This window comes from Phoca vitulina, unplaced genomic scaffold, assembly GCF_004348235.1.
Source record: "Phoca vitulina isolate PV1807 unplaced genomic scaffold, GSC_HSeal_1.0 scaffold7, whole genome shotgun sequence".
Taxonomy (NCBI): domain Eukaryota; kingdom Metazoa; phylum Chordata; class Mammalia; order Carnivora; family Phocidae; genus Phoca; species Phoca vitulina.
Genome location: NW_022589710.1, coordinates 33,882,616 through 33,897,328, shown reverse-complemented (window position 1 = coordinate 33,897,328; position 14,713 = coordinate 33,882,616). Strand labels below are relative to the sequence as shown.

At 43.0% G+C, this 14,713-nt stretch overlaps 1 protein-coding gene across 2 annotated transcripts in view; it reads right to left on the bottom strand.

The window, feature by feature from the left end:
- PRKCH (protein kinase C eta) overlaps nt 1-14,713 on the bottom strand; it is a 219,108-nt gene that overhangs the window by 18,193 nt on the left and 186,202 nt on the right. For both annotated transcript variants that reach the window (XM_032405248.1, XM_032405249.1), the window contains exons 11-12: nt 11,090-11,228; nt 10,075-10,263 (exon numbers count right to left, since the gene is read on the bottom strand). In XM_032405248.1, coding sequence (XP_032261139.1) covers nt 10,075-10,263; nt 11,090-11,228 — 328 coding nt within the window. The remainder of the gene's footprint in view (nt 1-10,074; nt 10,264-11,089; nt 11,229-14,713) is intronic.

Here is a 14,713-nt window from a genome sequence, read left to right as displayed (position 1 = left end):
CATCAAGTGGGAAGGGAGACCAGACTGTGGTCTCTATTGTCTCTTTTTGGATTTATCATTAAAATTCGGGGAGAGAAGAACTGCCATTTTGAAGATGACTGTACCTTCTCCCTCAGCTAGAGAAGCCACATTTTCCTTGGGTCTCAAGTGGACTTGTCTTTATAAAAAGTAAAATGAAACAAAACTTGCTCAAGCTTATGTCCTTGGGCTAGTCATGAAGAAGGGGGCTCATGAGTATATCTGAAAATACCAATGGATCAACATCTATACTGATAAGTTACTTATAACTAACCTATATCAGAATATTCCGTAAGTATCTCCAGAGACACAGTACACAGTGTACTTTATTATCTCCTCATGAAAGCCAGTACAGTAAATGCCCCGTACTGTTGCTGTTCGTGCAAGGGGGCAGAAACAGTGCTAAAATCCGTAGCGGGTTTGTTGGCTCTATTTTTCATGCTGTCAGTGACTGGAATCCAACAGCCTTTCTGTGTGGGCATCTACTTAATTCCTTTTCAGTGCTTTTAACACTCTAATTTTCCTGTGTTTTATAATCATTATAGCTTCCCCTGAATCCCAAGTCATAGGACAATGTTGGTTTAAAAAAAGGTAAAGGTCAGAGGTGAGTCCCAGAGATCGAAGTCCAAGGTCAGGCATTTGTGCCAACACCCATGTTGTTGGCCAATATGATTTTATGCTGGCAAGTGAGTCTCAAGCATCCCTGACTGATGGGGCAGGTTTTACTGCTCTCCCGAGTGTTAAAGGACAAGAAAGCTCTACTCACTGTGGCCACTCCAGAGGCCCAAACTACTTCTTCATTTCAGGTGCCATCCCCCCAAATGTAGCTATTTAAAGGAAGCAAGTACTAAACAAGGGTCCTCCAGAGGAGACTACACAATGCCTTTTATTTCCTCCTGATGAAACCCAGGCCAACACCCTTTTTTATCTAGGGTGTCCAAACCAAACCTAACCATCAACTGCTAAAAATTATTGATCTTTGATAGTTGGAAAGGACACATGAAAGAAAACAAAGTGTACTAGTTCTGTTCACAAGAATTTTTCCAGCTTAAAACAAAAAGCTCTTCTGACCCACAGATTTCAGTTAGCAAATTGCCACGTAGAAAAGGTATCCATGCTCGATTTACAAAACCTCTGATATCTTTATCCTCCTGGCGGAGATATGGAGATTAAAGGGGCAAGTGGTATTAGTACTCCATTAAAAAAAAAAGGAAGAAAAAGGAAAAAAATCCTTCACACTGCCAGCCACAAATAAAACATTAGGACCTCTATTCCTAAGTAAACTTATAAGCTAAAATGAGGGGGAGGGAAGCTGAGAACAGTAACTTTCATAAAATATGACTTAAAAATGCCAAATAAGTCTACAGGAGGATCAGTGTGCTAGGGTTTTTCTGTCTTCTGCCAACACTAGCATTGATCTGTCTGTAAGGAAATGGTTCATTTCTGAAAGGTGTTAATTGCACTAGCAGTTTCAATAAGAGGACTGTGGAGCAGCTCCATTTCTTCATATGGGAACTCCAGTCCTAGTAAAGGGCTGCCTGGCTGCATGTAAACCATTTCTCTTGCTAAAGGATCTTTCAGTAAATTTCTTTTGGATTTTCCCCATCACAGTGTTTGGAAAATCAGTTCTAATGATCCAGAGTTGGATCCTCTACCTTAATCTGGTCCCAGTTTTCCCTCCACTTCCTCAGCCTCCTCCTGCCTGACCACTTCCTTTGAGCATCTCGACTTCTGACAGGAGGGGAGTGGGAAATGGAGGGGGTCAAATTCAATGCTGCTCTCATCAACTGTATGGCGACAGACGTGGGACAGACTCCTGGCTAAAAGAGGATCCCAGCATTAATTGTGATTCTCCCTTTGTGCACATAGGCACACAGGATTCCTGCAGACAAGGCACAGATGATGAAATCTGAGAGGTGTGAGGACAGATAAAACCCACACAAGTACACACACACTTTAGTTTCTATAAAGCTTTGGAACAAAAGCACTCTGTAATCTCCCTCTAATGCCAAGTTTACAATGCCTCCTGAACAAAGGTGACTCAGGAGAATGCACCAAACTCCTTTCAGCACTTATTTAACCTGGCCACCTGTGTGAGCTCAGAGAAAGGGCACTGACTTCACCTGAGTCAGCACCGAGCCTCGTGATCCCTTGCAGGAGATGATTTAGCACAAAGGAAGATTCATCTCACAGAAAGGCCGTCACCTTCTTAAGCTCTGTGGATTCGTGAGGACTTTCCCAAATTTCAATCTCTCTGGAGCTACATGAAGGCAAAACTCAGCGCAACCACAAAACTCTAAGCAAACTCTCTATTTTCTTCTGTGTTATGATTATTAGCATTTTGGGATAATTTAGTGCCAGTTAAGGAAACTCAGCCAACAAAAAGCATGTATTATTCTCAAACCAAGGGAAAGAAAAACATTTAAAAAATTGTCTTTAAAGTCATAAATCCAGAATGCCTTTACCCAAGTGTGTCTTCACATATCTTTTCTGTGTTAACTTCTGTGGGTGTTGCCAGTTTTTATAATCTAGGAGAGTGAATGGGTGGGATTGTTTTGCTTTTAGAGCATGGACATGTGAGTATTTCACATACACATTTAAAGGGAAGATGAGAAATGAGAGACAAAAGGGCAAGAAAGAAAAATCGTCTTCCCATTGCAGTTTTTTTGAGTGTATGTGATGGTTATTTTTAGTTGTAAGGATTAGTGGTTAATGATTTGGGAATTTTTTCCCAAGAAGTCCTGGGCTAAACATTGGGTGTATTCCAGCTCCCCTCTTCTGGATGGTTCTGTGCCTCAGGGGACTGTCCTCACAAGTAAGTCCTCTGCCTCTCTTCACGTCTATATGAAATGTTTGGACATTCACACACAAAGCACTTGAAAGTTCACAATCTGGGGGGGGGGGGGCAGTTGGTAAAGGTGATCATGGGAAGGGCTAGGGTAGGAAAGTAACAATGGGCTGGGAGTTCTGTTGGGTAAGACGCCGGTGCCCATCCTGTTTAATCACTCACTTTCTGTGGAACAGGGGACAAGAACACCCCCTCATCCCCACTTCAGGGGACTCACTGACATTATTACACCATACAAAGCCACAAGGTCCTTACCATCTATGACTCTATGGTATGCTACATAAATGGGTATCCAAACAGTTTCTACAGATAATAATACCTTCCATTTTAAAAGGTAGGAAGGAATTCAGAAAGCATTTTGTTTTGAAGGGAAAAAAAAAAGGCAACCAAAATATCCAGCAGACACCAATTCCAGGAACAGGGCTGACCTTATGTTCCTAAGAAAAGAGTATCAGGAAATCTCAGGAAGCCAAGTAGGGATGGCCCACCATGCTGAGAGTGGTTCAGGGAGCGGATGTGAGAGGCTGGCTTGGAGATCTTGGACCTTCCTGTCTTGGTGGGAAAGGGCGGCCCCAGCCCGCAGGAAGGGATCCCACAGGGCAGCAGGGGAGCAGCTCAGGGCAGAGCTCACCATTGACGGCTCTCTTCTTCACTGCTCTTTGTTTAAAAATCCTTCTTTGGGGTACACTTAGTTACTCAACTTTGGGTTGAGAAATACTTCTTGGGAAGGTACGAACACTGTTTATGGATGTTGAAGAATGAATATGCTAAAACCGCTGATAAATTTTATCTCTTAGCATAAAAATGACCAGGGTTATGTCGGCTCCCAGTCCAGGACCTTGGGACTCTTACCAGCAATCAAAAAGGCATAGTTGGATCCAGACCCATTGTTACTGAAACATTTCATAATAAATTCAAAACTAAAGTGGAAAAAAAAAAAAAAAGATGTAGCTGGATCAGCCAGAGAGCTGGTATGTGGCTCACATTATTTCTTCTTTTTCTATGATTGTATTGTTAAACCATTTTGTTTCATTAAATGAAGGCTGAGTTCACTTTTTCTACACAGTCTGTAATGTGTGTGTATACATATATACATTATACACACACAGGCACATATGTATACACACACACTTTGTATAAAATGGATTCATATGTTAATTTTAAAATTTGCTATTGGGGCACCTGGGTGGCTCAGTTGATTGAGTGTCCAACTCTTGATTTCAGCTCAGATCATCATCTCGGGGTCATGAGATCAAGCCCCACACTGGGCTCCACACTGGGCATGGAGCCTGCTTGAGATTTGCTCTCTCCCTCTCTCCCCTACCTCTCTCCGACCCCCGCTGCCTCTCCCTCTCTCTCTCAAAAAAAAAAAAAAAAAAATCCCAGATATTTCATCTGCAAATGCTTCCGTCTAACCTACAATATCTCTTTATAAATATTCAGAATGATCACTTAAACATGAAAAAACATTTTGTCCCTCATACTTGCTTGAAGTCCTCCAATGACTCATCTTGGCACTCCTTCACATGGCCTCCAGTGTCCTTCATGCTCAGCCTCAACTCCTCTAACCCCCACGGCCCTATACCTTTGCTCATTACAGTCCTGCCACACTGCCAGAGAGTTACTCAAACTCACTCTTTCTCAAGATCTTTGTGTACTTCTTAAACCTAACTTGCCTTCAGCCTTTGGGTTCAGCTTAAATGTCATTTCCTCAGGATGGCCTCACTTGATGACCTAGATTAGGTTTGGTCTATCTCTTATATCTTCTCAAAGCACCTTAGACCTTTTTTAAAAATCGAATTCTAAGTTAACGATAACGTTATTTTATTTAACGTCAATTGTAAGGTAACATAGTTATTTGTATGATTTCTTTTTTCTTATCTGTTTTCTTCCCCATCCCAGCTGGACTTAAATTCCTTGAAGGCAAAGATAATATCTGGCATGGTCCTCTCTGCAACCCCAGCCCCTTGCTAGTACCTGAGCCTAGCAGACCCATGGCTGCTATGCATATATGCATGGACTCATTCCTGGTAAGTGAGTAGGCAGATCCGTATCTTTTTGGTTATTTACATCCCACATACATGTCTTTAGCTTCTGGAAAAATGCAATATAGTTCTCTCTGGAATAAAAATGGAACCCAGCTTCATGTACAATTTAGCACTTAATAATCTTGATGATGTTGGTGGATCTTGTTCAAGGAGAGGATGATGATAATGACACGTTCAGTATGTTATGAAATTACTACTCATAACTCAACAATACTAATAAATTACTCCTGTATTGCAACTTTACAAATGCTTTCATGTGTACTCCCTCATTTGAAGTGGGTACTATTGGTGTCCTCATCCCTGCTTTGCAGAGGTAGGCTGAAGAGCAGTGGCAGGAGTGGAAGGAGGTCCCCTGACTCAGACTAGTGTGTGCTTCTTCCACGCTACCATGTGAGGTTGGTTCACCTCTCTGGGTCTCAGCTTCATCTATCAACCAGGGATTCAGACCAAGTGCTTTTGAAAGATTTTCTATCTTGGCAATTCTCTGTGTTTTTAATCGTCACCAAGCTCTATGAAATGAAGGGTGATGACAAGTGATTATAATACAAAACTTAGCATGCAGGACCTCCTGACAATTTTTAGGACCATGCAGGACACCATCCAATGGAGTCAACATTCAACGTTAGGAACTCTTGAAGTCACCAAGCTCCCAGAATCTTAGGGGGTCACAAAATCCTGGAAAAGGGCTTGAAGTCTATATTTTTAAAGAAAGAAATGCACTTTATCTTGAACTGGAATTGCACAACAAAATGAAGTCTTGTTCAGAGTCCTTAAAAATGTCTCCACTTACATAACTTCTAACACAGATTCCCCAAGCCCTCAGTTATCTGGCCTAGGACTATTTGTTCCTACTTAGCTAGTAGTACTCAAAAGTTACTGCAGGCATCAGTTTCTGGGTAGTTCACACTGTAAAACCATTGGCCTATTTCGCCACAAGTAAAACTAGTAGCCACATTTTAGATTTAGATGTTTATACAACCTGAAGTCGTTCCTTCCTAATCTCCCCACTGAATCCTCTTCCACGGTCACTCTGTGAACCTTGCTGGGCCCTAAGCCCCATCCTCCAACCTCCTTTTATTCTTCAGCCTCTATCCTAGTCAGGTCTGTGCCCATTAACCATTTTTAAGTGTATAGCGCAGTAGCATTAAGTACATTCACACTGTTGTGCAACCATCACCACCATCCATCTCCAGAACCTTTTACATCCTTCAAAACTGAAACCCCACACCCCTTAAACACTAATTCCTTACACCCCTACCCCTAGTCCCTGGCAAGCACCATTTTGCTTTTTGTCTCTATAAGTTTGACTTTCTAGGTCATTCTAGGTACTTCATTAAAAGTGGAATCATACATTTGTCCTTTGGGGTTTGGCTTTTTTCATTAGGCATGCCTTCAAAGTTCATCCATGTTGTAACATACATCAAAATTTGCTTCCTTTTTAAGGCTGAATAATCGTCCATTGTATGCATATACCACATTTTGTTTATCCATTCATCTGTCGAAGAACACCTGGATTGTTTCCACCTTTCAGATATTGTGAATAATGCTGCTGTGAAGATTGGTGTACAAATATCTGTTCAAGTCCCTGCTTTCAATTCTTCTGGTGATACATCCAGAAATGGAATTGCTAGACCATGTGGTAATTTTATGTTTAATGTTTTGAGAAACTGCCTGCCATCTTGTTTTCCATAGTGGCTGCACCATTTTACATTCCCATGAAAACTGCACAAGACTTCTAATTTGTTTGTTTAAACTAATGTGCTGAATGGCCTTTGGTGAGTCACAATTTCTCTGAGCCTCAGTTTCCTTATCTATAAAATGAGGGGATTGGAATGGACAGTCTTTAAGGTTTCTTCTAGCAATAGAAAATTAATTAAATCTAATTAATTTTCTAATTAATTAGACTTAGTCTAGTCTAATTAAATTAGTCTAATTAAATCAAGTTGCAATTAAAACCAAAAAGCAGTCCGAAAGGTTTATAAGCGTGACTTGATACCTTAAACCTTCTTCCTAATACAATAATCATTTTTCAAAGGAAAGCACAAAGAGTCTAAAATCATTTCATAGACGCAGATGTCACTGATGATGGTAGTGGCCACCTCCTGAGCATCTCCTCTGCTGAACACTGTTCCAAGTATCCCACACACACTATCTCATGCCCCAGTTGTACAGGTAAGGAAACTGAGGCATGGCAAAATTACACTATGGGCCCAAGAGAACACAGCCAGTGAGTGAAAGAGCCGAGATTTGCCTGTGGACAGCTCTGCTGTGGGGACGGGTTCTTCACCACCAGACCCAGATGAAGCATTTCTTCCTCAGTGTTTCTCCTCAAGTCCTGACTGTTCTTAACTGTTTTCTTTCTTTTCCTTGATCATACTTCCATTTAAATGTCTCAGCCCTTAGCAAAGAATAGCTGAATTTCCTCCACTATGGCATTTAAGGTTTTTTATTTTTAGGCATAGAGGCTGAAATGTACAAAGCTGTCCCAGAAATCCTCTGGGTGAATGCTTTTTAGTAATTTCATCTGATACCTTTGCAAGTGTTTTTCAGAAAATCACTTTTAAGGGACGCTCCTTGAAGGAAGAAGAAATAGAATCCTTATGGTGTTCTGGATAATAATCTTATGACGTGGATTTTATTACCTTGATTTTGTAAGCAAAGACACTGAGATTCAGAGAGGTGTGGTAGCTAACCCAGGTCACCAAGTCAAAACAGAATAGAGCTGGGAGGTAAGCCTGTCACCAAGTGAAGCCCACACTCCTTCCTACGGGGAGACACCCCACCAAGAACATAGAATGCCACTTAGGAAAATCACTGCAAGGTCAATGACATATCACAATCTCAGGTGCTGTCTCTATTCAGTTGAGCAACTGGTGTCTGAAAGAAAAATAAAGGAAAGCGAAGAGGTTCACAGCTTCCCAGGAGCAAATCTGCAAGGAGAGGGAAAAACTCAGTCTCCAATGAAGATTAGATTCTCTTTGGGCACCAGAGGCTCTGTTTTCTCTTAGAGCAAAGATTGCGGAGGGAGGATATTACTGGATAACAAATATTCTAGTTACCAAAAAAAACAAAAAAAACAAAATACATATATATATATATATATATCAAAGATATAGTTTAGAGTAATTAGACTTACCTGGTTAAGAAGAAACCATCTTAATAGTTCCATATGGTTCTTAATCTTGCTTAGTATCCATTCTAGGTTTTATAGGGATTGGGTGAGGGGGAGTAAGATCTAGGTCCCAGATTTAGTTGGGAAAAACTCTCTCAAGAGGATTCTGAAATACTAGAATAAAGTTAAGGACTTCTAAAATTTTGAAGAAAAAAATTAAGAGAAGCACATGTGAGTGATGTCCTACTCAAACGATAAGGGGACCTCAAGATTTCCACTGGATTCAGACAAAAGTTAGGAGATATTTATCAGAGAAATGATGATCTGGATTGTTAACCCTACAGAGAACATTACAGTTTCTTGAGGCACAGACTGATAATTTTATTTCCTACCCTTCACCGTACTAAGCATAATGACATTTATATACCAAGCCAACGATGCACATTTCTTTATAGTTCAAACTAGTATTTTCATTTGAATTATAAACTCTGAGGTCTTTCTTTTAAGTATTAAAAATGCTAAATAGGCTACAGCAATTGAATTAAATATGTGCACCATGAAAAACAATGAATAGAACGACGGTGGCGGTTGTCAGCCACAGGGGGTTAGCATGCCTGAAGAGCCAGATTATGGACCACAGTACTGGAAAAGTAATAATGCAACATAAGCCCGATTCTGTAGCATGATTAGGTTGTGTTAAAGTAGCTTAGGTCATCAGAGTTGGCTGGGGCCAACCTAGGTGAGTACAGTTCCCTTCCAGAAGTTAAGACACTTCAGGGCACGAATCCACAGAGACAAGCCCTCCTCCATCTTTTATTCATGAAGTCATAAAAGCCACAGTCTTTGTTTCCTCAGTCTAAAACTTCTACCAATGATACAAATCAGTTGTTCTTGTGAAAACATGCTAGGTAGGAGACATTTGGTAGAATCCAAAGTGACTTCACTTTTGTTTCTATAAGAGATTAGTGTTTCCTCAATATCAGGAGAATACTGGCACCTAACCTTGAGAATCAAGTTACCAATTACAATTCACTTTGGCAATATTTGCCTGAGAAGTATTTCTATGATTATTTCACTTTTAGTGATAAGGAGAATTCTCAGGGACAGTCATGCCTTCAGCCCCAGTACACGGTGACCGGCATATAAAATGTTCTTGAAATGGCACGGACTATATCACTGAAGATTTCTAAAGAGAGATAAGTCTCCCAACAAGATAGCCAATATTTCCCAAATTAGTTTTCTGTCTCAAATCACTGGAAAGGGTATAACTTAAGGAAAGTAATTCTTATCCCCTAGAAACTATCTGACAGAGAATGGATTGTCCTGATTTTTCCTACTTGAAGAATTGACCTTTTATCCATCTTTATTCCCCTATGCATCTAGTAGGCGATAATACATGCTTTGTGAATTCAACTAACGTGGTTATAGGAATGACACAGATCACGTGTGCTTTTTTATTTTCAACATAAAGGCATCAAATTCATGTTTCCTCCTCACTTCAAAATAAGGCTTCCAGCATGGTACCTTAAATGTACACGAGAAAGACTTTTCATGATACATTAACCTCACTGCACATGAATCCTGGGCCTGGCACCTCACTTATTATTCATTAGGATAATGTGGACCCAAAAGGGATCTGCAGAAGTTTAGAAAACCTCTCCTGGCCTCGCCCAGCACTAAGGGAAAGACCCCTTCATCCCAGAAACACAGTCAATACCCAAACAAAGAAGGAATGGCATTCACCTGACCCAACCTGCTGGCGTGTCCTGACTGTTTAAAGGGGGTGCATTACTTCACCTACGCTAGAGCCAAAGTGCTAGAAATACTTGATATTTGGCAAACAACATTATCAACGGCTCACAGTTGGCCCAGAAAGAACTATTGCATAACCAGAGGAAAACATTCTGGTTCTTTGATTCTGCAGATTAAAACATATACTGCAGTTAGCACTGGGAGCTTACCAGTGCGAGGTGTTGGAAGAACACAAAGAAGTACACAGCCAGCTGGTTTGCAGTAGGCCGGAAGCTGGCTGGGTAAACCAAACTTACAGATTTCAGGATCCCTGTGGCATCTTCATGGAGCCATGTAGGGTAGACCACTTCATCATTCAGGATGGCCTCAAAGAGGTCATCTTCGTTCTCCGCCTCGAAGGGTGCGTGACCACAGAGCATCTCGTAGAGCAACACGCCCATCGCCCACCAATCTACTGCAGGTCCATAGAGCATTTCCTGGAGGATCTGTGCAGAGGGGGCCAAGGTGAGAACATCTGATCAATGAATGTGTCCTGAATGACTAGGGAAAATGATGGATTAGGTTATTTCATCTCTAGAGAGTGGTCTGTTTTCTCTGTGGTTCAACTCAGAGGACCTTTCATCCAGGTGATCAAACATTTATGGCCTATTTCGCCCAAGGTAATGGCATGTGCAGATCCAAAACAGAAAGGGTTTGGGCATGGTGTCCCTGTAGAGGGAGGAGGAGATTGGGCTCACTCACTTGCATGGGAAAGACTGAGGAACTTTTCTCTACTTCTGCTAAATGGGGCTGGGATCAAAGCACTGAGTAGAGGGACGCCTGGGTGGCTGGGACGCCTGGGTGGCTCAGTTGGTTAAGCGACTGCCTTCGGCTCAGGTCATGATCCTGGAGTCCCGGGATCGAGTCCCGCATCGGGCTCCCTGCTCGGCAGGGAGTCTGCTTCTCCTTCTGACCCTCCTCCCTCTCATGCTCTCTGTCTCTCATTCTCTCTCTCTCAAATAAATAAATAAAATCTTTAAAAAAAAAAAAAAAAAAAAAAGCACTGAGTAGAGACAAAGAGGAAAATAAATAGCTGGGAGTAGAGCACACTTTGTCCTCATTCAGGGCAAATGCCTAAAGCAATGGCAATGTTTACACAAAAATTTTTTAACTCAAATTGTTATTTATAGGAACCAAGGACATTTTCAGGCATCATTCACCCAATGAGGCATCAGGGAGTGTGGAGGTGTCAGCTTTCAACGCGCCCATAAAGCTCAGTGCACCAAAACAGCCTGTGACATTAATGCCCGGGATTGCCCAAGCGGCACTCACCTCTGGAGCAATATAGTCTGGTGTGCCACAGAAGGTTGCCGTGGTGACTCCATTACAGATCCCCTCCTTGCACATCCCAAAGTCTGCCAGCTTACAGTGGCCCTCATGGTCCAACAGTACGTTGTCCAATTTGAGATCTCTGGAAGAAAGAGCAAGCAACATGCGTAGGACAGCCAGGCCCCAAACCCTGATGGGCTGGCTCGTGGGGTGGCTGAGGAGACCACACCAAGCAAGTTTCCTGCATACACCTCCAAGGTAACAAACTTCTTTGGGTTATCTTGGAAAAAGCTTTAGGTCAACTCAAAATTTGCCTCATGGTTCCTAGATGATGGTCCCTTGTGAATAGGCTAACCACATACAACCCCCGAGGCCCGATGGTACCCCCTCCCGGGGGCATCTCCACAGTCGCTGTAGGACTGACCTTCTGGAGCCTCACCCCCACCGTGGGCTGTGGCGGGGCCCTCATGGCTCTGTGTGCCTAGCCCTGCTCTGGGAATCCAGTTCTGTTGGCCTGGCGTGACGGAAAGACTTGGTGTCTGTCCAGCCCGGGATCACGTGTCAGCTCAGAGGAGGCAGGTGATGCCAGCGCGGGCGGGACCCGTTTCCAAGCTGTGCTCTGGGAGCTCATGAATTGCTACAGCCTGACCACACAGGTCGCACAGAGAGCGGTCACCGGAGACACCCAGGAATGAAAACAAAGTCCTGTCTTCTAGGAATCCCTGATAAGTGAGGTGAAAACAGAGGAGTTTTCCTGGCACACATCAGTGGGAACGCAGAGCAGGCCTCCTCTCGGCTTGCGTGCCCCTGGCAGCAGTCTCCCTGGGAGTAAGCAAAGGTGTGCTGGGTCTCTGAGCGCCCACTTCAGAAAAGCAAGCCTTTTGCACTCGAAACCAAACCCGGCCTTGTTCCCCTTCTCCATACAAAATCCCACTTTGCAACAAGCAACCGTTTTCAGGGGGCTGGGATCTGTGGAAACGGTTTCCTTCCACCACAGCCCCCACACAATCTAAGCAAGACCTATTTAGCCCACGTGAAGGAGGACTCACGAGATGCAGGGTGGCGGGTGGGATGACTATGATCATGGCCTCGGGAGGGAGGCCACTGCCAGGAGCACAGTCTTTCTCAGCCATTCTTCCAGGAATGGTCACAGACCCTCTGCCCTATTAGCGCCTGGTTGTCTGGCTTCTCTGGGACAGATGGCACACATCAGACGTGTTCAGGGTTAGAGATTACAGTCTGCCGCCCCAGGAGAGAGCATGACCGTGGGGGATCTGAGTAAGCCTGGGGGCGGCCTCTGTCGGCACCATGTTCTAGCCCAGCCAGCCAGGCCCGTGTGGACCTGCGCCCAGAGCCTGCTCTCTCACATTGCCAAACAAGGGTATTGGGTCTCTGAATTCTCCTAAAGCTGTTAGCTTGCTACGGACTCGTAAAGGATTTTCTTTGGTAACAGAAAACAAGTGCTAACAGAAACCTACAACGGTCTCAAGAACTGACCTGTGATTGCTCAAGAGAGTTTGTGACTAACAGCCCAAGTAAGAGGTTTAATTGGATATTACTCAGTTGCTGTCATGGGTAGCAGGAATTGTTCTGGGAGAGACAACTGCTTGCGATCAGTTTTGTAAGCCACCCAGCACCATGCCCTCTGCACAGAGAAGTCCGGGGACACAGCCTCACTGCCTGGAAGACAGACTGAGCAGTATAGGGGGCTCGACTCATCCCCGTCATAGGATGCCCAAGGCCACACTTCAATCCTGATGTTTCAGACTCATTTTCGGCATTCCTCAGGACTGTATAAGGCCCGAGGGAAATGCCATTGTTGGTTTCATACCAGGTGCTAATTAACAGACAAAACTCCCAAATTGGGATCCCAAGGGGGTTCAATTAAGAGCATAATATAATCCCAGGCTATCAGTTCTACCCTTGGTCCAAATGTCTCGCACCTTCTCTCTAAGTTCTGACCCGATATCCCTGGATAGTCAACGTTGCCCCCAGAGTACCCAGTTCATGCCTCAATGATGGTACACCCTGCACTGTATTCCGGAAGGCTCTGTCTGTGTACCTGTCTTCCCCTTAGCTGGAGCTAAGCCTTCCTCCTCCCTCACTCCAGCTTGGGCCTGGCAGAAGGTGCTGCCCCAAGAGATAAACAGAAGCATTTCAGACAGACATCAGTGAGCTGCCCTAGCCAACCCAGAGCCTGTCTTATTTTTAGGGAAAGAAAGGAAGCTTCATAAACCTCACTGGGATCCTTGTTCCAAAGTAATTACACTTAAAAAAGGGATGTGCTTTTCCCCTTAGAGATGGATTCCAGAGGGAAAAGAAGAATCCTGAAATATAAGCTCAAATTCTTTGCTTTGGTGATGCTGGTGAAGGGAAACTACTTTCGGAAAGGCAGTTATGGACCCAATCATGATACTTTTCCTCGGCTTGCAGCCAGACGAAAGAGTGAAACATTGACGGGGTTGGTCAAATAGATCCAAAGGTTAAAGATTCATTCATGGCCACCATCAGCTTCCATTCTAAGGGTAATCATTATTTTTACTTAAAAAAAAAAAATGCAAAAGCAAAAAAGTCATCCTATGACTTCTGACTTTGAAATAGGCAGAGGTCAGTTTTTGGCTTTGCAGTAGTTCCCCAGCCTTCAATGCCAACATGTAACTCAACAGCCAAACTTAACAAGGCTACACAATGAAGATTACAAGTTCATACAGGGCAGAGGCTCAGATTCCAAAATGCCAAATACACAATTACGGGCTCATCATTCATTAGCACATTGAGCCCCCGTATTTCATAGCTATAACTTTTGTCATACAAGCACAGAAGGGTAGAAAGAGTTATTTTATACATTGTTGTTGCCGGGTAATCAGGGTTACTTAAAATGCCCACAGTGGTTTCACTGAGAAGCATCCCAAGTGGTTGAGGACAAAGGAAATTCAGAAATTCTATTTATTTTGTTTCCACAGTGAGCTATTCCGAGAGTCATAAAACAGAATAACATGAGTCTTTCTGCTTAGATCGCTGGAATCAGTGACTCCTCCAAAAGAAATAAAGGAAGGTGAGTTGAGAAGAATGACTCTAAGAGGCTATTCAGTAACTATTTTTAATGTATTTGAAAAATTTTTTTATCATGGAAAATTTCAAATCTATACAAACGTACAGAGAATATAACAACTCCCATGGTGCTCACAGACCATAAGCGACTATCAATGCATGCCCAGTTTTGTTTGTGTATACCTTCACTCCCTACCGGAGCCATCCTTTTTCAGATTTTGAAGCAAATCCAAGACATAAAATCATCTCATCTGTAAATATTTTAATATCTGAATCTAAGAGACAACAATTCTTCAATAAAATATAACTTTTGATATTGGTTATTATAAAGCATACAGTCAATATACTATTACAAGTATACGGCTTTCTGTCTGCTCGTTTGGGTATGTGCGTGCACAGCTAACGTACGCTGCATGTTCACCAGATGCTAAGTGCTTTAACCATATTACTTTATCCTCATAACAACCCTCTGAACTAGGATCTGCTGCAACATTATTTAGTTACCCAGGGGTAAATCCAGGACTCAAACTCAGTTCTGCTCACCTCCCCCCAAAGCATGGGCTCATAACCCACTGC